At 39.5% G+C, this 23,908-nt stretch overlaps 1 protein-coding gene across 1 annotated transcript in view; it reads right to left on the bottom strand.

Annotated features, from left to right (window-relative positions):
• PIK3C2G (phosphatidylinositol-4-phosphate 3-kinase catalytic subunit type 2 gamma) overlaps positions 1-23,908 on the bottom strand; it is a 185,437-nt gene that overhangs the window by 117,481 nt on the left and 44,048 nt on the right. The window contains exons 10-15 of the mRNA XM_053977983.1: positions 23,186-23,381; positions 20,317-20,439; positions 17,502-17,633; positions 9,726-9,840; positions 8,177-8,307; positions 2,024-2,212 (exon numbers count right to left, since the gene is read on the bottom strand). Coding sequence (XP_053833958.1) covers positions 2,024-2,212; positions 8,177-8,307; positions 9,726-9,840; positions 17,502-17,633; positions 20,317-20,439; positions 23,186-23,381 — 886 coding nt within the window. The remainder of the gene's footprint in view (positions 1-2,023; positions 2,213-8,176; positions 8,308-9,725; positions 9,841-17,501; positions 17,634-20,316; positions 20,440-23,185; positions 23,382-23,908) is intronic.

Genomic DNA, 23,908 nt, shown 5'->3' with positions numbered 1-23,908 from the left:
CAATGCCAAACATAAAACAGGATAGAGTTGAATGAATGTTCAAAACCAGCTCAGTTAAAGTGCCTGTGATCCAAAGTCAGTGAGGGTAAGGGAGAAGTGAGGTTGGGCCCTAGCCAGTGTTACTGTACTTTTTTCAAAATGATAGAAAACTGAGAAATAGAGAACTAAGAGAATAAACCTCAGAAATCCATTTATATGGAAAGTACTCCTCTCCTTCAACCCACTCTCTCAATTTGCATGTACCCAAGTGTCTCAGCAGTTAAATCAGCGACCCAGACATTTTTGAAACGAGGCATCTTTAAGGAAATGTAATCTCTGTGTTTCTGAAGGTTAGCTTCCCAGCTGTTCATGCACCAACAAGATATTGTGGATATGAGGAGGACAGATTTTGTTTCCTAAGATTCGTTCTGTGATGCAGAACTACACTCTGCAGTATCACCATGAAGCAAAAAAAAAAAAAACAAACTGGATTGATGTTATCATCTGTGAGAAACTAACGGGCCAAGCCATGTAAGATCCTGATCAGGAGAGAAGTCCTTGTTCTTTGGCACAACTGCAGGTGTCAGCCACCCCCCATGGTGGCACAAGAGGGACAAAGTGATGACATTTTCCCCTCTTTTCCATGCCACAATCCTCGTGTAGCCAGAATGAACAATGGGCACACTGCACCTGATGCACTGCTGAGACTGAGTAATATCAAATACTCTCTGAAGCACCTGAAAGGGCTGATATTCTGTACCACACCCTCGTGCAGAGCTGCATCTTCAAAGAACAATCAAGATCTTCACTTGTAGAAATGCCACCCAGACACAGAAACAAAATGGGGCAAAAGGTCTGATCTAAAAGCCTGGCATGCTCCGACAAACCCTATCAAATTCCCTTTCTACTCTGAAGTCTGGAAGACAACACAGTGCCCATATACTCCTTTCTACATGGATCTTTTATAAATTAGAATTGGATCCTAATAATTTAATAATGATAGATAACAATATTATGCTCCAGAACCTGATCTGTCAGGATCTTTCCTTCCACCATTCCTACTACACATAAAAAAGACATGTATGCAAACATGTGAGACTGCTAATAGTTCAGCTAGAAACCTGGGATACAAGTGTTAGGAAATTGCATCCAGAGAAAAAAATCCATTTTAGATTGCTAAAGGTCTATCTGTAATAATCTGGCAGTAAGTGTATCAAGTCACAGTATATTTCCCAAGTAAAGCTTTAGAGGAGGTTTATTTTTTTTCCAAAGGTAGAGCATGAAACTGAGATTGCAAAACTGGTGCAGCTTGTGCTTACCCAAGACAAGCAACGGCTTGATAAAGCAAATTTGCTCAAGCATTTCATCTGCATGTGTAATGCTTTTACAGGTCACTTAATGCAGAATACCTCCCAGGTTTTTGGAGGGAATGTAGCTGCTGACACAGATTCTGTCCCCTGACATCTCTGGCACATCATGGGTAGGGCTATCTCCAGCATCAAGCAAGTGTCCTGACAATCAGCTCCCAGTGTGAGAGGTGGGGTGGAACACAGGGCACCACAACAGAATTTACTCAACTGACTTCAAAGTCCCACCCAATCTGCTTCAGAAAGATAGGTTACACGTGGGACTGTGTGTATTTACATAGGTTATTGTATAATCTAGAGATATATGTCAGTCCTCCTTATCTCCCATTATTCACCTCATGCCTATTCAGTAGTTTGAAGTTATGGAATGCTGTCTAAGTGCTAAGTATTTGACTGATCACCTGTTACCAGAAACTGCCTGAATCTGTTCTAGACAATGAAATACTCTTTTCATTAGCCTGAGAAATAGAAAACCTTCTCAACCAAGCAGACATGGCTGGCACACTCAAGGTCATGGCAAGAGCTGCAACTCCACTTTCACTTTGGCCCAGAGAGAAAGGGAAGCACAGCCAGTGCACCAAACCTGGACAGTGTGCTGAGCAAACAGAGCACTGAATGAACCAGCACGTGATCCTTCTGTTTATCATGGCTTTCCTACCTGGGAAATTTTCCCTTACCTGAAAGTCAGCAGCCCAAGTGCCTCCAGAGGGTCAGAAAAGCTCCATGCCCTCAGCAGGGCATACATTTCTGACACAGTGGTTCTGTCCCAGCTGGGTGCACTGCCCAGCACCAGAGGAAGGGAGCAGTTCTGGTTATTGCAAGAGTAGCGATAAAACCACAAGATTCTTCTCTGTTGCTCTGAGAGTCTGGAAAAGAAGATTAAAATTTCAGTTTGAAATTAAAACCACCTGAAGCTTTGTGTAGCAACAAACTTTATTGTACAGAGGGGCCAAGTCACACAGTACACTGCTTTTCAGCTAAGTACATGTTTTCCTTTGGGTAGGATATCATTTTCTGCAGACCAGATTTTATAAGAAAAGTGATACTTATATTCTGGATCTGTCAGCCTTAGGTCATATAAAAATGAAGTGTCAAAAGGCACACACACATATATATATATGATTATTTCACATTCCAAGCACTCTCCCTTTTCTTCTCTGCTGTCTCTATTGTTGGTGTTGCTTATTTGTTTTTACTGGTAGGGTTTTTATTTTTTTTGACAAAGAAGGTACAGTTGTCACTGGGTAAATTATTGTTGCATCTATCTGCTACAAATCATCTCTAACTTTCGTAACTAGACACATAACACTGCAAGTCATAGCTTTCATTCCTGCCCTTGCTTTGACTCTTTAATGTAGATGTGTCTATTTTTAACATATTTGTTTTTAAAATAATGTTTAGGCACATCTATGCACATACACAAAAACATGAGCACAGGTACACACATGCAGAGTGTGATTATCCCTAGTGCTGATGGGAGTTTGGAAAAGGAAAGAAAAGCTCCCAGCAACTTCTATATTTGTTTGAAAAGTTTAGCTTGCCATGCTTTACTGTGTAAAAGAAAAAGGATGTAATATACCAGACTCCTCACAGAGATATTACATATCTAAATGTCATATTGATAAAATGGTCAGTCATCACACCATATTTCACCACAGCACAACAATTTCTGCCTTATATCATCTGATTTGTCAACAATTCAGATGTCTTTGCCTCATGCATATTAAATCTCAGGTTCTGACACATCAGAAAACAGGAAAATAAATTTCCCTGGAGAGACAAGCTCAGACAGTGTTCTTAATTTGATATCAGAGCCTTCAAAAGCAAACTCTTTTTGAGAGTTTGAGAGAAAGAGCAAAGTGATCCCCAGTTCATACAAATAATTACTCAAATCAAGAAGAATGTTGGTTTTCTTGGTCATATTTGACCAGGTTGGTGATGCAGCTAGTTAATAGCATAAAACAATTGTGACTTTAAAAAAACCTAAATATTTCAGAATGAGATGTGAGGACTCTAGTGGAAGGCAAATAGTTTGCTTCCAGACAAGCATTTAATTATCCAGATGTGTAAACAGGGCTCAAAATCCAAGTGTTTACATTCTTTCCAAGGTTGTCTTCCTTCTATTTGCAATGTTTTGGGACATTCTTAGCCAAAAAAAAATAATCCTAGCCCCACTCTAACTGTCAAGATTGTGTCATTCACAGCTCATAGAAATGAGTTCCTTTGGCTCTGTAGGCACTAGAGAACTTTTTTTCCCTTGCAATTTTGAATTGCCAAGTGTTTAGAACAGAGAACAGCAGCACAAAGATGGGCATGTTTTTTCCTGAGTGAATGTTAATTTCTTCCCTTTAGGAGGAGAAGCTCATAAATGTATGCAGAAGCTGAACTTAACTGTGAGACCAACCCTGACTTTCAGTGATCAGTTCAGGAAAAGTGTCACTGTGGCAATGACTCCAAGAAACAACCCCAGAATTCATAGCATGTCTTCTGTGACAAGAGATAGATGCCTTTGTGATCACGTGAAAAAGTCGCACACAAAAAAAGAGATAAAAGCAGGCCTAAAACTTCATTGCCTCTCTGGTTATCTTGTGCATTTGGATGACATTCTGCAGGACAGTTCAGCTAAAGGAAGTCTTTCAAAGGATAACTTTAAGCAGAGATTTCAGCTTTCAAGCAGCATCCTCCAAACTAGACAATCTGCTGTTCAGATTAAAGCAGCTAAAACTTCTACTGAGCTTGCAAAGGGTGATAAGAAATCAATCCTTGTATCATGTTTTCTAAATAACAGATTTCTCCCTCTGACTTTACTCAGAGGCAATGCCATTTTCTCTTTGCATGCTTTAAACATCAGAGATGAAATGAAAGGGTGGGTGGGGCAGGAGTGTCTTGAGTTGTAAGTTTCTTAGTTGCAACAAAGTTTATATAAACATTTAATGAGACATTCTACCATCAGATTGTAAAAATATTTTGCATACATATAGGATCTGAAGATTGTTAAGCAAATAAGGGCATTCTTTGTCTCAATAGGGTTAAGATGCTATTTAAACCTCTTTTTTTGATAAAAGTTAAGTTTATGGTTTTTTAGGTGGTGTATCAATTTAGGTGGAGTAGCTAAATTTCCCTGCATGTGAGATATATATTAAAATACATAGCCTTCTGCTTAACACGAATAAAACCAAAATACCTTATAACCTAAATAATTCAGCAGTTTTCTGCTCAGGATTTGATTAACCCCTTCAGCTAAATGAAGAAAACAGTTTCTCTGAAGGCTTGGTTAGCTGGTGTTGTTACTTTTTTGGTGGGAGGGGGAAAGAGCAAAAAATGAATTTAAATGCTTTTGATCTGCTTTTGTTGTTCATGTTCAGTACTAAAGGAGAACAAGACAAAAGGGAAAAAGAGGAGAGAGCAGCACAGATAGAAAATTAAAATTTCTGTCCCCCAGCACTGATTTTCACTTTAAAGTTTTTCTTCCATGGACAGACTAGAAAAGATCTCTTCCACTGTTCACCCAGCTGGAAGTAGCTCTAATCACACCTCATAACAACAGGATTCCTGTGACCACTGGTAGGCAAAATAGATCCTTTCCAGGCAAGTGGCAAAAGGGAAAAGGAAAGCGGGAAGAGAGGGAAAAGCAAGGTAGAAGGAAAATTATGAATGAAGGAAATAAAGATGGCACAAACCAGACTGGCATGATCCTGGCTTCAAACCAGTCTCCCATCCCTTCACTGGGACACACTGCAAGCAGGCTGCAGGTGGTTCAAAGAGCAGCCTTAATCTCAGATGCAGAGATTTCTGGGGCTCGTATTTCAACCACAGTAATCCTAAAAGGGACCAGAGGCTCGCATCTGAACTGCTTGCAGAAGTCAGCCAAAGCAGCTGGCAGTAACCAGCGAGCTCTGCTCGTGGCTCTGTCTGGTCTGGCTTGGTGATGGTGCCAAAGATCAGAGTCAGGGGCTGTGAGGAGCACAGGAGCCACGTGGGTACGTTCACTTCCTTCAGTCCCACTCAACAACTCCTTCATTAATCAACATCCAAGAGATGCTGGCCACAGGGACCAGTGGTCTGAGCCACCTGCCAGGAAGACAAGAGTCTGAGCTGCTGGGAAGACCACATGTCTGGAGCAGACACACACCCATGTACCAGGAAGAGGCCCAAGCAATAGCTGTGGACCTTGAGGGTTTTTATGTGTTTTGTGTGGGGTTTTTTTTATGCTGAGGGTGTCAGCAGCTGGGGAGAGCAGGGAGATCTGGGTCCAGCTACTGGATAGACTAAGCACAGCTACTGGGGCAATCAATTATTGGATAGTATTTATAAAAACATACCTGTATGTTTATACATACATCTATTCCAGCAGCTGACTTGGATCCTGACCTGCAGAGAGGAGGAACAGCATCAGGCTGTCTGTGCTGTCAGTTTTGTGGCAGTGTTAGACTTATAACACTGCTGGATTCAACAAGCATGCAGCTGTCTGGTTTAACCACTGTTTCTTCCTTTTCTACCATTGGTTTCAGAATTTTCTGTCCATTCACATATTCCCTCTGCTTGCAGAAGGATGAACAGAAGGATCCTGACAGACTGAGAAAGGTTTCTTGTGTCTTCTGACACAGACACCCACTTATTTCAAAGTCATATTTGAGGCTTGTAAGCCTGAAGCATCATCATGGAATGATACTGCCACTAAAAAGCTGCCTAGATTCCTCTCTTTTTCTTGACATATGGAAAAAAAAAAAGAAAAGAAGAAATCTTCAGATATCATGGCAATAATGTGTTGGGATACAAACATGCTATAATTTTTTTAAGAGAAAGTATCTCATGAATGAGAAAGGCTAAAAGAATTCCTCTGATACAGATATGACAAAATTTACAGGCTGGATTAACAAAGTACCAAAAAATGGAATTGCTTCATTCAAACCCCAGATATGTTACCCTTCCCTTGATGATTCATTTACTAGATCAGCTTTGCCTGTAAGACAAGAGAACAGAAAACAACAAACTATGGGAAAACATGGGACTACCACTGCCTTTCCTCCAAGGACCTGTAACTGAACTTAGCACAGCCTAAACTCCAAACTGGTGACTTTCAGTGGTCTCTTCCCTTCATATTCCCACAGAACCCAAAATTGTTGTACTATGGATGTTATAGGATCCACCCTTTGCTGGCCCTTTGTGAAACCTATCCATGAACCTCTTACCCATGAACTTGTGTTCAGCCTTCCCAAATGTGGTGATGCTGTCATCTGCCTTCACAGCTTTGTGACAGCAGATTTTAAAAGCTCACCACTGATGTCTAAAGAAGCACTTTATTGCATATGTTGAGAATTGATTTCCCACTCATTTCATTGAATGCCCCATTGAAGAGCCCCACTGTGGCTCTTCAAATACTGTAGGATTTGATGAGGCATTTACCTTGTCTATCACCACCATGATTTTACAAAAATTAATTGTACATGCACAGACACCCTCTAATCTTCTCTCCAAACTACAGACTCTCAGCCTTTTTAGCATCTCTTGGCCAAAGAGCTGCTTAAGCCCTTTCATGATACTTGTTGCCCCTGTCTGCACACTTTCCACATCTGCTGTGTCCTTCCTGAGTCTTGAAGACAAGAACCATGCAGCATTCTCAATAAAATGGACATCAAGGTTTTAGGCAGCAGAAAAATGGCATGAGCTGTCTTCTTTAATAAATTACTTTGTACTTTGCTAATTTCTTAATGATCTTATTCCTTCTTACTGAAACCACATTTCTGCTGTGGCAACAGAGGTCACAGGCATTGGGTTTGAAGTTCCCTAAATCATTCTGAAGCATATTTTGTAGGTGGAAATTTCACTGTCAGTGCGGCTCTTCATAATAAAATACTGACATCCCATTCACATTTTAAAACAGAATAACAAAACCTCAAATCACAGATCCTGTGGTTTATAAAAATAATTTTGCATTTCGTCTGTCTTTGTAAAAGTTGAGTTACACATAAAATACAACATAAAACTTGTCATTCCGTCTTTTTTTTTAATAAATTAATTAAAAAAAAACTCAAACCACCATCATAGAAATTAGCACAGAAAAATCTTCTTAAAAGATACATCATATCCCACTGAGAGTGCTGAATTAAGTTATTTAGTTATTGCACAACTAATGCACCTTTTGACCTTTGATGGAGGATTAATTCACACAATTAACTGCCATTAGTATAATGGCTCTCTGTAAGCACCTGTGTTCCAAATTCCACTCTGATTACACCCAAAATTACTTTATGCAGTACATAATCCTAATTGGTAGTACAACATTCATGTAGCAGAGCATACTAATCCACCTCAGTTCAGAGTGTGCTTTGTTCCACTTTGTCTTTATCCACCTTCAATGAAAACTGAACTTTTCATATTTCTTTCCTCGCTTATAACCTGAAAGAGATTTTTCAAAAGCCATTTCACAGCTCCATCTGAAGTTTGAGTGTTTAATAACTAAAGGAGGCCAATTTCCATAGAACCTAAAGGTGTTCTTGCTAATACTGATACAGATGTACTGCATTACCTGAAAATCTTATGTTTCGAATGAAAAACTAGTTTCTTGCCTCAAAGACATGAAAAGATCTAGTAATAGAAAGGGAAAACCAATCCTTTTCTAAATTGGTAAAATACACTGCCACCTCCAGGGCCTTATCAGGCCTTGCTGTGATCTATTCTTTCACTTAGAGGCGTTACTTCTCAAATCAGCCAAGCTAGGCTCCTTCAGAGGAAAAGTTTGTTTTTAACAAATTGGATACATTTAATTGTGATCGATAGGGTAGGTACAGCACAGCAAGAAGCAGCAGGGTTAGGTGGGGACAACTTACAGCAAGAGAGAGTGTTTCTGTGAAAGCCTTGCAATGTGCTTCAGGCACTCCTGGGTTGGCTCTGCAAGATCACCTCTTCTTTCTTCAGGTTCGGGTTTAATGAACTCCAAATCGGTTTCTGGGAAGTCGATCTTTATTTTAAAAAACAAGAAAAGAAAGAGGGAAAAAAAAAAAAAAAAAGACAGCAGGGTTTTAGCAACGTGTGATCTCCAATACAAGCGTCAATAAATGTTATCTTGGATTTGTAGGGGAGTATACAAAGTATGACAAAAAGAAGGGGGGATAATTATTTGAGGATGCTCACTGTATGTACTATGTTACTTAAAAGTTCTGGTGATAAATTCTATCCTATTCTATTCTATCCTATCCTATTCTATTCTGTTCTAGAAATCAGTGGAACCAAAGTTTCCTGGGAAAATTTCAGCCACCATATTACAATTTTATTAGAGCTGCATAAGCTCAAAACTGAAGCCAGTTCTTACTTTTTGCCTCCTTTCTTTTTTTTTAATGAGACGGTTCTCAAATGGAAAACTTTCATTAATGTAGATTTGTTCTATTTTTTCAAAAGTAAGGCTATTTCAGATGTGTAGTTTGTCACTGCAAGAGATAGAAATCAGATTCCTGATTTCTCTTCTGGATGTTCAATTTATAAATATATTGTACAGCATCTACCAATTTTCCATTCTTACACATGCCTGGCAGAAATTAGGGATAATGTTTTTTAAGATACAGAGAAACAAACATTCAACCAAAACTACAAAGCTTGAGGTACTTGATAATTTGAGTAGACTTATCTTAAAATTCTGATTTTTCTTCATAATTCAGCTCAATTTGCATCCAGCTTTGGTCTATTAATGCACACCAAACTGTCTTATCTGTATCTACTTTTTCTTTTAAGCATTTGATATGCATCACTCTTCTAAAAGTTAACAAGTTTATTCCCTACAAAACACTCAGTCACCTCGCAAAACTTGATGGTCTTTAAGGTCTCTTCCAACCCAAGCCTAGATTTTCTATGAAAATATACATTTACAGTATTTCCAGCATGTTCACACATTGTGATACTGCTATATGGCTGGGAATAACTGAAAAGGGGGGGTGCAGAATGAGAAATCATTCCTTCCAGTAGATATAAATTAATAGCCATTTACTGTCTCAACTTCCCTGAATTATTAATAGGGGGAGTTATTTTAAGGCATGGTCTTCGACTGAACTCCTCAGCCTGGAGAATCCCCATTTGCTTGTCTGTTAAAACAAGGTTATTTTTAGGCCAGGCTCATTTATCTGTATTATTTGCTTTTACATTTCATTTGCTAAGAGACATGAGGATTTTTAAATACAGAAAACAATTGGCTTTGTCCTCGAAATACCCAGTTGCTAACTCAGCCTGGGAAGGTGACAAAACTACCGTGTAGACCTGATGTGTTTCTTTGAGTGGCTGTAAAAATAGGATTTTGAGTTTGGGTGGTCTCGATGAGCTGTGGCAACACCCCTTTTCCTTGCCCTTGGTTAGAAAAGAAGCCTTTGCTTTCTTTTCTGGCTTTCTCACCTGCAGGGTGGCTGAGGTCGGTGCCTGGGTGCTGCAGATGCCCGGGGTGATCACTGCTGTGGGGAGTGTGCTGCGCAGAGCCAGGCTGAGCAGCAGGGTTCCACGGATCAGCCTCCTGCAGGAAACACAGGGAGAAGCACTGCGCTGGTAACTGTAGGGATCTGTGATATTTAAATGATCCCAATTGCAGAAAATCTCTGTCTTTCAGCCCCGCTGCCAAAAACGTTGTAATTCGTCTGTGCTGGTTTTCAAGGGTGTTTATTCTTTCTTATCTACAATATTTTCTCTCTGAGCTGCAGCAGGTCTGTCCTGCAGGGCAGTGTGCAGGGCTCTGCCCCTCAGTGGGGTGTTACAAACATTCTATACCAGAAACCACGTGTGCTATATTTACAATAACGTGCCAATACCCATCACCCATGTTGAACAGTGTGTCCCCAGCCCAAACCAACAGAAAAATGCCAACAGCACAGTGAGACATGGAGGGCATGAAGAAGAAGAAGAAAAAGGACAAGGCATGCCCAGTTTTCTCCATCTTTCCCCCTTTGAACCCCTTATCTAGAATCCTAAAATTCTACTTTTGCACCCGTGCCACACTAATTACTACTTATATCAAATACTCAGAGCTTGTAATTCATCCTGTAAGATTGAAAACTCTTCTCCATGGACAGGGATCAGAGACAGTGTCTCTTGGGGCTCTGTACAGGGGGGGCTCCTGACCCCCTGCCAGGGTCCCAGACTTTCCAGGGCAGCCAGAGGGATTCCCTGGATTCCCACAGGTAACCACTGAAATCCCACTGAAGGACACGGAACTGCAGAGCTCAAAGGACAAGCAAAAGGAGAGCAAACCCTTTATCTTTATGTGACTAGTACAAATCTGGCCCCTGCCAGCAGAGGTTGCATCCTGATGGCCTCACTGCCACAGCAGCGTCTCTGCATTTGCAGGGTTCATGAAGAAAATCACTCTGCCAAGACATTCTGAGTCAGCTTTGCACTTTACCACTGGCTTCCTGTGTGACAGGGGCTGCCCTTTAAGCCAGGTGTAAAAATAAGGATAATACAACACAATATTGCTGTCCCAAGATTTAATTTTGAGGGCAAATATGGTAGAGACTGTGAGGCATTGATAAAGGTGGCGGGCAGCATATTTTATTGCACAAAAAGAAGAAACTCATGGCTATCTACTGAATCCATGAGGGATCCTTGCTGATTTTATGTGTAGGTGGCAAGGAGGGGAAAGTATGATATGAGCTGAAAGGAGTTTGAGTGGGATAGTTTGCACCACATGTGCCACGTGGAGTTTTTGGACAGATGAAAGGCTATGGTCTGAAGTACCAGCCTTAGCACTATGCCTACAAGAAAGGCTTATCAGTAAAACAGGCATGCATGTGGGCAGCAGATAAGAAACCCAGCCTGATTTGGCAGGTCAGCACAATCCAGTCTAGAGAACTTGAATTAAATCAGAAAGTTCGGGTGTAATTTCTAAGCATAACAAAACTCAAATTTAGATTGCAGTACCTGAATAAAGGAATTTATGGGCTTTATACATATAAATATGGGCTTAGCCATATTTATACACTGGCCTTACCCCTTAATTTGTCTATATCTTAATGAGTAGTGAGGTTGGAAATGTGATTATGGTCAGCACCTCCTCTTTTACTGAGGAATAATTTTCATTAAGATCTTTTTGAACATTGCTCAGTCATTAGATACTGCAGCAGAAAGAGCCAGCCAGGTAAATGAGGTGTGAATGCCCACCTTTCACCTGGGAGGAAGATGTCAGAGGTACAAGAGACACCAGATGAACTATTTGATCCCAGCATGAGTTTGCAACATTGCTGTAAAGAAAGTCCCTTTTGAATTGCAAATTGAAATAAATAGCTTAAAGTCATCCGAAGAAGATTTAAGAAACTCCCACAAAGTGACTGTTACAGTCAACATAAATGAGTATAAACCTAATTCAGGACTAATTTTTCTTTTCCACTTCTCAAGCTGTTTGTGTTGTTAGCACAGACATTTTATTTTATTGTGAGAACGGAGCTCAGGAGGATTAAAGAGTTATTTTCTGAAGGCTTCTTTGCAGCTGTGGGTGCATTTGCAAGGGAATGGAGGCAGAAAAAGAGCTGTGATAAGAACAAGATACTTGGAAGAAAGCAATTGTGTCATATGAAGTCTCTCTCATTTAGGTAAATGATGTGAATGAGGAAGTGATCAATGGTGATTCAAAGAGGTTTTCCTGTGATGTGTACTCAGATGACCTTTAATAAATGACTTGCATCCCTTCAACTGATCCTTTGTTGACAAAGATTTACATCATAATTTGAACTAATTGGCACTTTTGTTAGAAGGGAGAGGAGTAGCTGAGAATAAATGAACATGAAGACTAAATTACCCTTTTGAGCTCTCATTACTGCTAATCACTTTCATATTGTTCTCTAAAACTATGAGGGCCTTTAAAAGCGAATACATACAGTGGATTTTTTTCCCTGGGAAACCTGTGTAGACAAATACAAGAAGTAGTACAGACCTCGGAGGTTCTGTAGATGTGTTTGAGACCTTTCCTAAGCTCATTATTTCAAATTCATCTACATCTAGTGCAGATGTGGCTAAAGACTGTCCAGGAAGACAAAGAAGAATCTTTGCAGGCAGATGGGCTTCCCAGAGATAAAGAAAATTTAATAGGAAAGCAAAAAGTGATGCAAAAAAGCAAAGCAAGGAATTAATTCACTTCTTCCCATGGGCAGGTAGGTGTTCAGCCATCTCCAGAAGAGCAGGGCCCCATCACAGGTAACAGTGACTTGGGAAGACCAACACCACCACTCCAAATGTCTCTGCTCTTTCTCCTTTATCCCCTGAGAATGATGTCCCATGCTCTGGAATATCCCTCTGGTCACCTGGGGTCACCTGTCCTGGCCATGTCTCCTCCCAGCCACCCCCAACTTCCTTGCCAGCGTGGCAACATGAAAAGAAGAAAAGGTCTTGGCTCTGTGCAAGCCCTGCTCAGTAACAAAACCATCTCTACATTATCAACCCTGTGCTCAGCATCAATCCAAAACACAGCTCCACACCAGCCACTGGGAAGAAAATTAATCCTACCCCAGCCCAAACCAGCACACCCAGCAAACTCTGGGGCTCTACAAGCACAGTCAATATTGCTCAGAACAGTCAGCTTTTGGACACAGAAATGGAACAGCAACAGGGGCCAGGTGCAGGAATGAAACAGGGAAAAGATGCATCGTTATTTTTAGAAAAAGAAGCAGGCGAGAGTGCAGGATCCAGTCAGAAAATGAAGGAATTATCATCATGATAACCATATCCTTTAGTGAACAGACAGATTCTTCTCTCTGCTGCTTGGTTCTGCTGATGAGCTCAGGAAGGTCACTCCCTATTCCACCTACCATTCCAGCTTTTCCATCTCTGAGGTGAGGGTAATGACCTTTTAAAGACTCCTATAACGATCACAGACACAGAAAATGGCTTTCATGTAACAACTTCACTATCAAGCAGATCAGAAAGTGAACATTCTGCTCTGTGCCTACTGCCATTTATTCAATTTGGAATTACACAGATTCCCTTCTCCTGTTTATTACTGGAGCAAAAATAACCTTCCCATCTTGCTACAGAAAACTACATTCCTATTTAAAGGCAGATCAAGTTATCCTAAGTTGATAAAGTCAACCTCATGCCCTGAAGTCCCCTGGCAGACTTTCCCCACAAAAGGAAAGTTTTGCTCCTTGCTCTGTCTGATTTGGAAACACCAAAATAAATTGTGTTAGAACCAGTGAAGCCAGAGCAATGTGGGAGAACTGTGGGGGACACTGCAACTCCCCAGCTGCCCCAAAATGATGGACCTCTGGTTTATTAATCAGCTCTGAATCACTAAACTGTCCAGCCCAAGAGACAAACACAGTTTCTGACGTGAAGGAATGGAAGGTTGGCACACAGGCTTGCAGACCCTTTTTGAACTGCCTCTAGCATCTAATGAGACTTCTTGATAGAGATGCACCACCAAAGGCTCTGCTGGCACTGATTTAGGGCTGCTGTCTAAAGTCAACTCTCTGACAAGGCTGAGAAAAGCAGATATGATGGCTCACCTACTGGGCAAGCCAGCAGCAACACTTGTTACCATGTTCATTCAGAAATCTATATAACATTAGAGGAAGGTTACTGCTCAGGCTGAATAAACAGGGAAAATCAGGACAAAGTACTGTGTAAAAATAATGTAAGTGTCCCCAAAGCTGACATTATAAGTCTCAGAAGTTCAGAGATGAGGTTAAATTTAAAGGAAATGCAAAGCTGCTCAAATATTTCAAAAAACCCTTTCCCATACCTTATGGCTCAAGCAGTCTTAATTCTGCATTCGAATGATACTGTGAAATAACTCCTTTATTATCATTACAAATACTACAGAGTTCTAGAAAATTCAAACTAGAGACAATTTTCAACCACAAAGTAATGCTTAATGTACTGCAGACATTTCTAAGGACCACAACCTCCATCCCCACAGTTTCCAGTTTAAAAAACTTCCCTAAATTTGTAGGATAAATTTTGCATTTATGTTCCTGATTACTTCATAATTTTTGTTCCAGAAATACAATGTCACAAAATTAGCTTACAAGCAATGATTTTAGAGTAAACAACTCCATTTAGGCAATGCTTGGAGAATACTTTCAGGAAGTCAGTTTGATAAGCAGGAATCCCAACACATGCTTGGCTAAGACTACAGTGTGTATTCAGCAGCTAATTATGTTATAAATCTGCACACTGCAAGAAAACTGCAAGAAAAGTGCAAGATAACACTAGAATTCAGGAAATAATGAAAATTAAGCAAATTTGAAGTTTGCTAAACATCTGTTCACTGACAAGTCTTTAGCAACAGCAAAAACCCTAAAGGTGGCCAAATTCCTGAGGACGTTTTTAGGTATTGTGTGGTTTCAAAATGAGCCAGGTAAGAAGAAGAGATTGCAATATTAAAAAAAAAATAAGTAATATGCTTTAAATAAAGAGCTAGATTTGTTTCTTTATAAATATATATACACACTTCTCATCCTATCTGATTGGTCTTTTTTAGAGGAGACTGGGAGTGGTAAACTCTCAGCAAATAACTACAGGCCTTTGATCTGGCAAGAGACTTTAACATGGTCGTGTTCAAAAGCATGAGAAGCTTCACACCTCTTGAAACAGGTGAAAAGAATTTGTAAAAATGTTAAGTTCATGTTTTTTAATCTTCAGTTCAAATTATATGTAAAGTATTAAAATACAAAGAAGGGACGCGACCATACAATGAAAATAATTATTTGGGAAGAGAAATTAGATATAAAATTTACGAAGAGGAGCAAATTCAGAGACTTTTTAATAAGTGTTCTTTTGCCCTAACAGATCAAGATTCTAAGTAATACCTGGGAATAAAACAAAACTGTTTTTTTTTTCCCCTTCTCTTTAATATAAGCCAAATAACTCTGAGTAGAATTTCTGTGGTTTTAATCAGACAATGATTAAAACTGACAGGACAGAAATGAGGAACAGTATTTTTAAAAAACATGTTTGACATTTATTCTATTTCTCCAATGTTTAACAAAAGTATCTTGTTTTTGTTTTTTTTTCTTTTTATCAAGCATCTAAATAGGAAAAGAGGAAAAGAGTGTCCTTTTCTTCACTGACCCTGAGAAAAGACCAACTGGGTCAGGGATTTGAACCAGGATGTTTGATGACCTAGGCAAATACCTCAGGGCCGTTGGCTTCTTCAAAGAGCTTATTCCTGTCCTTTCCCCAGTAAATTAAATTCTAGACATAAGAATGTTAAGACTTTTTTAGAACTCAAATTCACCTCTGAGGAAAGTTTTATTTTGAGAAAGTGTTATTTTCCAAGCTAGAAATGTTTTGTCAAAGATTTTCTGGTCAGATTTCTTTAATCTCTTTACACACATTCACAGAGTTTGTTATTTAAAAACCCTAATACCATAATCTTTGCAGTAATACAAGGTGCTCTCGACATACTAGCATGACACTGGAGGTACAAATCTTTTCTTGGTACATACTTCCAAGTTCAGAAGTGCTCTATTGAAATAAGTCTGGAAGTTTAGTTGCATTCCAGCAGCAAGGGGAGTTTCAGGGCAAATCTTATCTTCAAACCAGTCTATCAATTGAAATCGCAGGGAATGAGTAATCCTATGGAGCTGTGGTTGGCCAAAAGAGGAAAAAGGCATTCAGGCTTCTTTGTGGTAGTAATTAGTGTAATTGGAAATGCCACAGCTATCAGATTGGGGGGTGTTGAACGTGCTGTTCCTAAATCGTTCCTGCAACAAACTCAACCTTGATTCCTGCTTTGAAGGGTCGCTTCAGCAGTGATCTCTCCAATTACACAGCAAATGAAAGGAGAGTAGCCCCCATCCCCTTCACTGAGCCGATTGTGTGCTCCAGGAGAGAACAGAGCCATTTTTCAGATGTTTGAAACTGTCAGGGTGGTGTGGGCATCTACCTAACAAAAACCAGCGTGCTTGCTCTGATGGCATACATGAAAAAAAAATATACTTCACGGGGAGCTGAGGACTTTCAGGCCTTCCAAAAGTCATCCCTCTTCGACTTGAATTCTGGAAAAGAAGAAAACCTCCAGAACAGCACAGGTCCTCAAGAACAGAATTCTCAACCTTTGGAGGTAAGTGGGGTAAGTGTTCCCTCATTAACATATTTCATGCTTTCTTTAAAAATACATACACAAGGGAAGAGTGAAGTGCCCTTCCTAATGCTAACTATGAAAGAAAAGTAATTGAATAAGTTGCCCCAGCAATCCTTGCAGCAGAGATTTGATTCATGCTTCTTTCCTTCCTTCAAGCTAAGTGCTCTAAACACTAAGTCACAAAAGAGCAGAGTAACCTTGAATTCTCTCTGAAAAGATGGAAAAAGCATCTAACCCAGTCCAAATAATTTCCTGCACCTCTCAGATTAAAAGTTCAAAGAAACACAAGGTCTTTCAAATACAGCAAATTAATACATGCAGTCAGATTTTTTGTTTTATTTTGTTTTGAATGGTGATTGCCATCATATAGAGAAGTAGATCAAGATGTCTCAAGATAAGGAAAGAGGACAAGGAGAGTGAGATAACCTTAGAGGTGGATGATAATGCAGAAACTTGGGGGCTTGAACATATCCCTCTGTTGCACTGAGGGTATTGCAGGGCTATGGAGCCTAAATAAAAAATTCCTATCACTGCAAAGACTCAGGCTAAATTCAGATTTCTCAGTGCTACTGAAACATATTTAGAGCACTGCAGAAAATTTACCTTGCATATTTGTACATCACTGCAGAGACATTCAAACTAGAAGCACCTTTAAGCCACTGTTACACTGTGTACTGTGCAGCAGGAAGTGGTCAGAAAAGAGAAGAAAGCTTCTAAAGTGGCGTGGAGAGTGAAAAGTGCTCATTATGGTCACCACTAACTGTCCCAATTTAAGCAGAATGAGTGTGTGTGATAACAGAAAAACACACACACACAGAAAAAACAGCCATTGTGAAGAAGAAAATGTTAAAGAGTAACCTAAACCAAAAAAAGTGAGAGGGAGGGAGGGGGAGATCGAGAAAAAAAGAGAGGGAGAAAGAGAGACAGACCTGTTGCTGGGGCTCTTACTGGCACATCAAAAGCAGTTTGCTGTAAGTGACCCTCTCAGTCTTATTACAGGAGGTCCTGAAATGAGTAATTTTGCCTTTATATGTTTCTCCCAGGTTGAGTGCAGCACTATTCAAGAATGGTCTTTTCTTAAGGTCATACAAAACCAAACTTACTCTTTTGCATACAATGGGGAGCATGTCCAAGCAAGCACTTCTGTATTTTTAGAGGCACTATTCATTCCCAGTAGTTTTATTGTCAGCATAGTTTCCCTCGGAAGAGCCTTTATTCGTAGAGGGAAGTTGACCCTAAAAGAGAATCAGAAAAGAGAAAAGATAAAAGCGAAAATATTTGAGCATTGTTACAAGTGGGTTCTTTCTACATTTTTCCAGATGCTCTAACACATATATTGAGCTATAAATTACAGAAGTTGTGCTCTGAAGGAAAATGCATCTGACAGATCCCTTCAATACATTGATGGGTATTGGCAACCGTTAACCTGAGTCACAGCATCTGAGAAGAGCCAGATAAAACCTCATTCACTTCAGTGTAACTACTGGAGCTGGCAAAGGCAGGAAAAACTTAATTAAACTTTGCTTTGGAATTACCTTATCAGTGAAAGGCTATTTCACAATAAGGAACTCATTAAGGGAGAATTGTCAAGCAGTAGTTATTGGCTGTTTTGTGTCTTCAGAGGAAAACACCACTTAAAAAACCAAGAGTTGCTGAATAATAATCATTCTCTTGTTCAGGTGTGCTTTGGCGTTGTGATATTTCTTAACCACAATTTAAAGGCAGATGTTGTCTCAACAGCAACGACAGATTTGCATTTTTTAGTGAGAAAATACAGTTTTCATCAATTTTCATCTAGACTTTGCATTGACCATTAGCTTGCTTGGTCATTCAGTTCATTTATACAGTTTATGAAAATTTATCTGAAATAATAACTTGGAATTATTCCAATAAGCCAGATAGTTTCATGCTGTATGGAAAGATCACATGTGTAATTACCCACACAAGTCTGCATTGGCTTTTTCCTGAATAGATAATTTTCTAGCCTTTTCCATATATATTCAGTGGAAGCTGAAATTTCTCAAGTGGAGAGTAAAATTAATTACATTTTTTTTCTGTATAAACAAAATCAATATAAGAAGCTAGGAGCTAAAGGGATTATTCCACATTGATAATATAAACATTAAGAAAACAAAAGATCTGCATAAACTGAAGATTAAGAAAACAGACTAAAAGATAAATCTGAGAAATAGAGTGACAGAAGAATGCAACTCAGCAATTTTAAAAAGATATAGTCACACTTAAACAGCAAACAAAAGTAAAAACCACATTTTAAAATTATATTAGCCTGTAAAACATAAGAATTATGGGTGTTAGAAGTAAGACAAGGTAATAGTGAAAGGAAAAATCAGCATAAGATTTTGCTCCCAGTTCCAAATCTATGGAATTTCTATTGAATTTGGGAAGGTTTCCTGGAATGTGCTGAGGAGCTACTGAAAGAAATTAGATGGGTTTCAGCTGAGAATCAGAAGTACTCCAAATTAACATTAATGTCAAAATTTCACATCAGTCTTCCAACATTTGGCAATTATGCAAATTTGCACACCTCCCTCTTTGAATAACAAAGCAAGGCAGCCATTTCCCACCTTTCTGATTACCATGAACAGCTTCGAGAAGCAATTCTCAGCTTCTTCCCACATGTCCCTATTTATAGCTTTCAAGTTTGCTTTCCCTGTCTCATGAACTCTTCCTTACTCATAATTAGTTAGAAACAGTTATTGGGAAACTGAACTGGTTTACCTGCTAAAAATAACTTGCTCTTTTTCACTGAGAGGCCAACAACATTTGTTACATAAAAATGTCTGACAGAGCTACTTTTGAAGAACCATTAATGTTTTGATGAGACAGTACTAAAACCACCAAGACAGGCATTTTGGGATACAGACAATTGTTAACACTCTGGACCTGGAGCAGTGAAGAGAAACTCTCAGTATCATCAGTGCAGAAGGCAAATGCTTGCCATGGTTTGACACACACACCACTACTTCCAGCAGGAAAAGAGCCTGGAAACTCTGACAAGTTACACGTCCCAAGAGTTGAAGTATGGGCCAAAGAGGACCAAAATTTCCCTTCTGGAGACATGTGATACACAAAGAAGAGGCATATCTGTATTGCTTTTAAGAACTTGCACTGGTTTTGGTTCGCTAATTTGAGATTTCCTGGCCAAGATTTCCCAAGATTTTTCGTGTTTAACAGATATTTTTCACAAAAGCATGTACAGTTTCTTAGTAGTTCAACCGACTATCAACTCTCAAAGCCACCACTAATTAGTTCTTTCTGTCAGACACAGAGAAAACCACCAACAGCCTCTCTTAAAACATCACTTCTGTAATGCAAAACCAAGACAGAACTTTAATTAATGCCTATCTGAATTTACCCAGCTGGTCTCCCCCTTTGTGACTGCAGGAGGCTGAGCCAAGTGGGTGACTAAGAAGAAGGGATGGAACTCAACACAGAAGAGCTCTGGGGCAGCCCAGAGAGAATGGAACCAAAACAGACAAGCCAAACAAAACTTGAAGAAATGTTACAGTAGGTTCTCAAGCTGGATTGCAGATGTATTAAAGGTAGATCCAAAAGGTGGAATTCCTCAAAAGAACAGGAATAAAGCCTTTGGTTGCATCTGCTTTCAGTTCCAGCACTCCTGGACCCCTCCAGTGAACAAAAGCTATTCACAGACCAGCTCAGTTTAGCTTGTTAGACCAGACTTACCTCAGTCCTAGGTCCCTGCCTCTGGCTGCCCCATTTCTTTCTCATTCCAATCTCTCCAAGTTTCTGTGAATTCTTTGCAGTTTAATTGGCTCAGAAGAACATCCATTAAAAGAAAACATGTTGTTTTTGGTTTTTTGGTTTTTTTAAAATGGATATTGGATGTGTATTATCTGTCAGACAAACATATATCAAACACAGACCAAAACTTACTTCTCATTCCAGTCAGCCAGGAAAAAGAAGGATTTTTTAACAGGAGTATTTTTGCAAATCTTCACTTGGCATATTATCTTCCCAGCATAAGTTAGTAAACAGGAAAAAGAGAAAGCTTTGTAGCTACAAAGGAGAAAAACAAAAAATTAATTGCAATATACTATGTCCAGCACAGTGTATTTGGAATCAACTACTCAGGAACTTATGAAAATCCATCCTTAGATGAAAAAAGGAATTATAATAATTCATATCATATTAACATGTGCATGGAGGGGTTTTTAAGTTTTTTGGTTTTTTTTTTTTTTTTTTCCTCTAAAGTTCAGAATTAAAGAGAAGTCTTAAAGACATCTGGGTTCTGCTACAAGTTTTTGACACTATTTTTTTTTCATTATTGCAGTGAATGAAAATTTGGGCAGAAGTAAAGTGTTGGTACTTGCTCATCCTAGAGTCAAGAAGAAATCTCCAGCTGGAGAAGTGCATGCAGCTCTGGGGCCCCCAGCACATGAAAGCCATGGAACTGTCAGAGCAGGTCCAGAGGGGGGCACAAAGATGCTCAGAGGGCTGGGACAGCTCTCCTGGCAAGACTGAGGGAACGGGGGTTGTTCAGCCTGGAGAAGAAAAGGCTCCAGGGAGACATTAGAGCACCCAAAGCACACTGGGGAGGGATATTTTACAAGGGAATGCAGTGATGGGACAAGGGAAGGCTTTAAACTGAAGTAGGATGGGTTTAGATTGCATATTAGGATGAAATTCTTTACCCTGAGGGTGGTGATGCCCTGGCACAGGCTGCCCACAGAATCTGTGGATGTCCCATCCCTGGAAGTGTTCAAAGCCAGCTTGGATGGAGCTCTGAGCAACCTGGGATAGTGAAAGGTGTCTCTGCCCATGGCAGGGGGTGGAAGGGGATGATCTTCAAGGTTCTTTTCAACCCTGTGATTCTATTTATACCTTCTTTTCCCAATCTGTCAATAAACAGATTAGTACTCAAGGGAATATATATATATTTTTACAGCAGAAGCATTAAAGCCCTCTGTGCTGGCCTTCAGAAAGTGAACTGAGCAGCTTCAGAGTGAAATTTAGGTCTGGGAATATCTCTTGCTTCACATTGCTCTTACTGAAATCTTCTAAAATATTAGTCAAAATAGATTATAAATAATTAATGCTCCTAATTAGTCTTGTAACTTCCAGATCTTCCTGCCAGGCTCAGCTTCAGACCTTATTCTGGACAAGAATGATGAACCTGGGAAACAGTCAAATGTGAACAGGAAATCTGAGGCAGTCACAGATTGGAGGTGCCTGACTTTGCCATATTTATAAGAATGATGGCTTATCTCTTCCAGAACATTATAATATATTTTATAATTATCGTAGCAGATTTGGGAGGGTTTTTGCCTCTTTTTTTTTTTTTTAATTGAAATAAAATTATCTGTAGCCTGCAGTACCTATGAGGTGTCAGTTCAGAGAAGGAAAAATTACCTTGTAGGAATAGGAAATACTTCCCCTAGAGTCTAAACTTCACAAAGAGTTGGAGGATAGCTCAGGAAATAAAAGGTTTTCATACAACCAAATGATTAAGTTTTGCTATTTAAAGGAAAGTACTGATCCATAACAGAATATAGATCATAATGTATATATTTCCCTATGGAATACATGTTATACATTACACATGTGTAGGAATATAGACATGTTAAAGTACATGTTAAAACAGCTGCAAGATCATAACGTGAGCTTTGGAAAGGGACCATGAGATCCATGACACTGCCACCATGAGTTCATGCAGTGCAGAAAAATAAGAATGAGGAGCATGCATGTGAACAATGTCCTTAAAAGAATTTGAGGAGACCAAGTGTTAGAGCAGCAGTTCATGTTAAGAAGTCCATGCTAGCTATGAATATTGGAAAGACTGGAAAGAGAGATTAGGAGGAAGAAAGATTCTCATTTTTGTGTGCTCCAGCATAGCATTCAAGTCATCTGTGGCCTTTAGGCTATGTGTAATATCACATTTTTCTGGCAAAACATAAAATGCAGTGGGAATGGTATAACCATCTGAAATCAGGATAGTGATTATAGTACTGTATTTATTACCTTAACTAATGCAAAGTCCCTCAGATTTTTGTTAAAAGGCTAATTACAGACAATGCTGTACAGCACAGTCTTGTGCTCACAGTCTGATGCAAATGATCCCACAGTCATTTGGGATTGAAGGTAAACATTGAGCAATGGGAAAATTAACAAAAACTTTGAGAACAACTTTTTGACTCATAAAAATAATGCAACCAGACTGTGTTCACCTCTCCCCCTTTGATCACACTGGAGTGGTAAGAAAAGAACACCAGTTTTGCTCAGACTGGGAAAAGCAGCTACTTGACGAGACGACTAATTTTACCAAATTTGAGCAATGCAGAAGAGAATATTTCTATTGGCTTTTTATTAAATTGTCTCTTTTTTCCTATCAAAATTCTATTTCTATATTTCTATTTTTTTTGTTGTTGTCCTGTGTTATGCTGATAGTAGGTATACTTAGATCTCTAAACTTCAATCACATCTATGAAGGACATCACCAATTCAGGTGCTTAGCCACATGACAAGGTTTGAACAAACCAAGAGCAAAAATTGCTGAGGAAGCCTCACTGAGCTTGGGCTCAAGCAAAAACACCCCTCTTTCACTTGGCAAGCTGGCCTCCAACCCTTCCAGTTACTTCTCCTGCTGACACCACACCAACTCCCAGTCCAAACAGCCTTGCTGTGCATCACACAGTCTCTGACATTAATTTAGGACCACCACCAAAGCAGCAGAGGTGAGCTGGTGTCTGTGAAAAATTGCTTTTATCAAAGAGACCACACATCTTCTTATGAGCCCTCCTCCTACCTGGTCACCCAGGCTTCTGGGATGTTATGGGCAGCACAAACAGTGAAGCTCAGCTGGGAATTTAGGCTGATGTCTGCACGTAAAGGGCTCCTAGGAATGCTGGCAAGCTGGAAATTTGCATCAAAGCTGCTGCTGTAGACATGGATGAGACGAGAAATGGCCATGGAGAGCTCAGTCACAGCAGCTTCCATTAACACTGAGAGGAGGCAGAGGAATAAATAAAGGTTAGCAATAGGTCATTTAGGAAGAACTATAGTTATCCTAAACCATGAGTTATGGCTTTGAAATGCTTCCTAATAAAATTGAATTAAAATGACATAACCTGCAACTGAAGCCAATTAGCCATCTGTGCTTCTGAAACTGGCCTTAGCTCATTTCTGGTGCATCGTTAACAGACTTTCATTACAGACCTTTCAAATTAAGGCATTTTCAACCACAGCAAGCTACTGGGTACCTCAGATATGCCATTTCAGTGTGTGAATTTTTGTGCTGGAAGGATTTTTTTTTAAGTAAGTATTTTGTCATTTCAGCAGCTAAGTAGCTACTTACTTCAAGGGAACTGGCAAGGCAGCAGTAGAAGGGAGAAAAGGCACTGGTCAAATTTTAAGACTATAAAGCTGTTACAACTGTAGGTAAACAATTAATAAAACATATAAAACAGCAGTCACAATCAGAAGAAGTCGGCATTCAGGTGGTCATGGGTTGGTGATAATATTTCACAAA

The sequence above is a fragment of the Vidua macroura genome, chromosome 5, assembly GCF_024509145.1.
Source record: "Vidua macroura isolate BioBank_ID:100142 chromosome 5, ASM2450914v1, whole genome shotgun sequence".
Classification (NCBI taxonomy): Eukaryota; Metazoa; Chordata; class Aves; order Passeriformes; family Viduidae; genus Vidua; species Vidua macroura.
The sequence above is the reverse complement of the archived record's forward strand: the minus strand, read 5'-3'. Positions and strand labels throughout refer to the sequence as shown.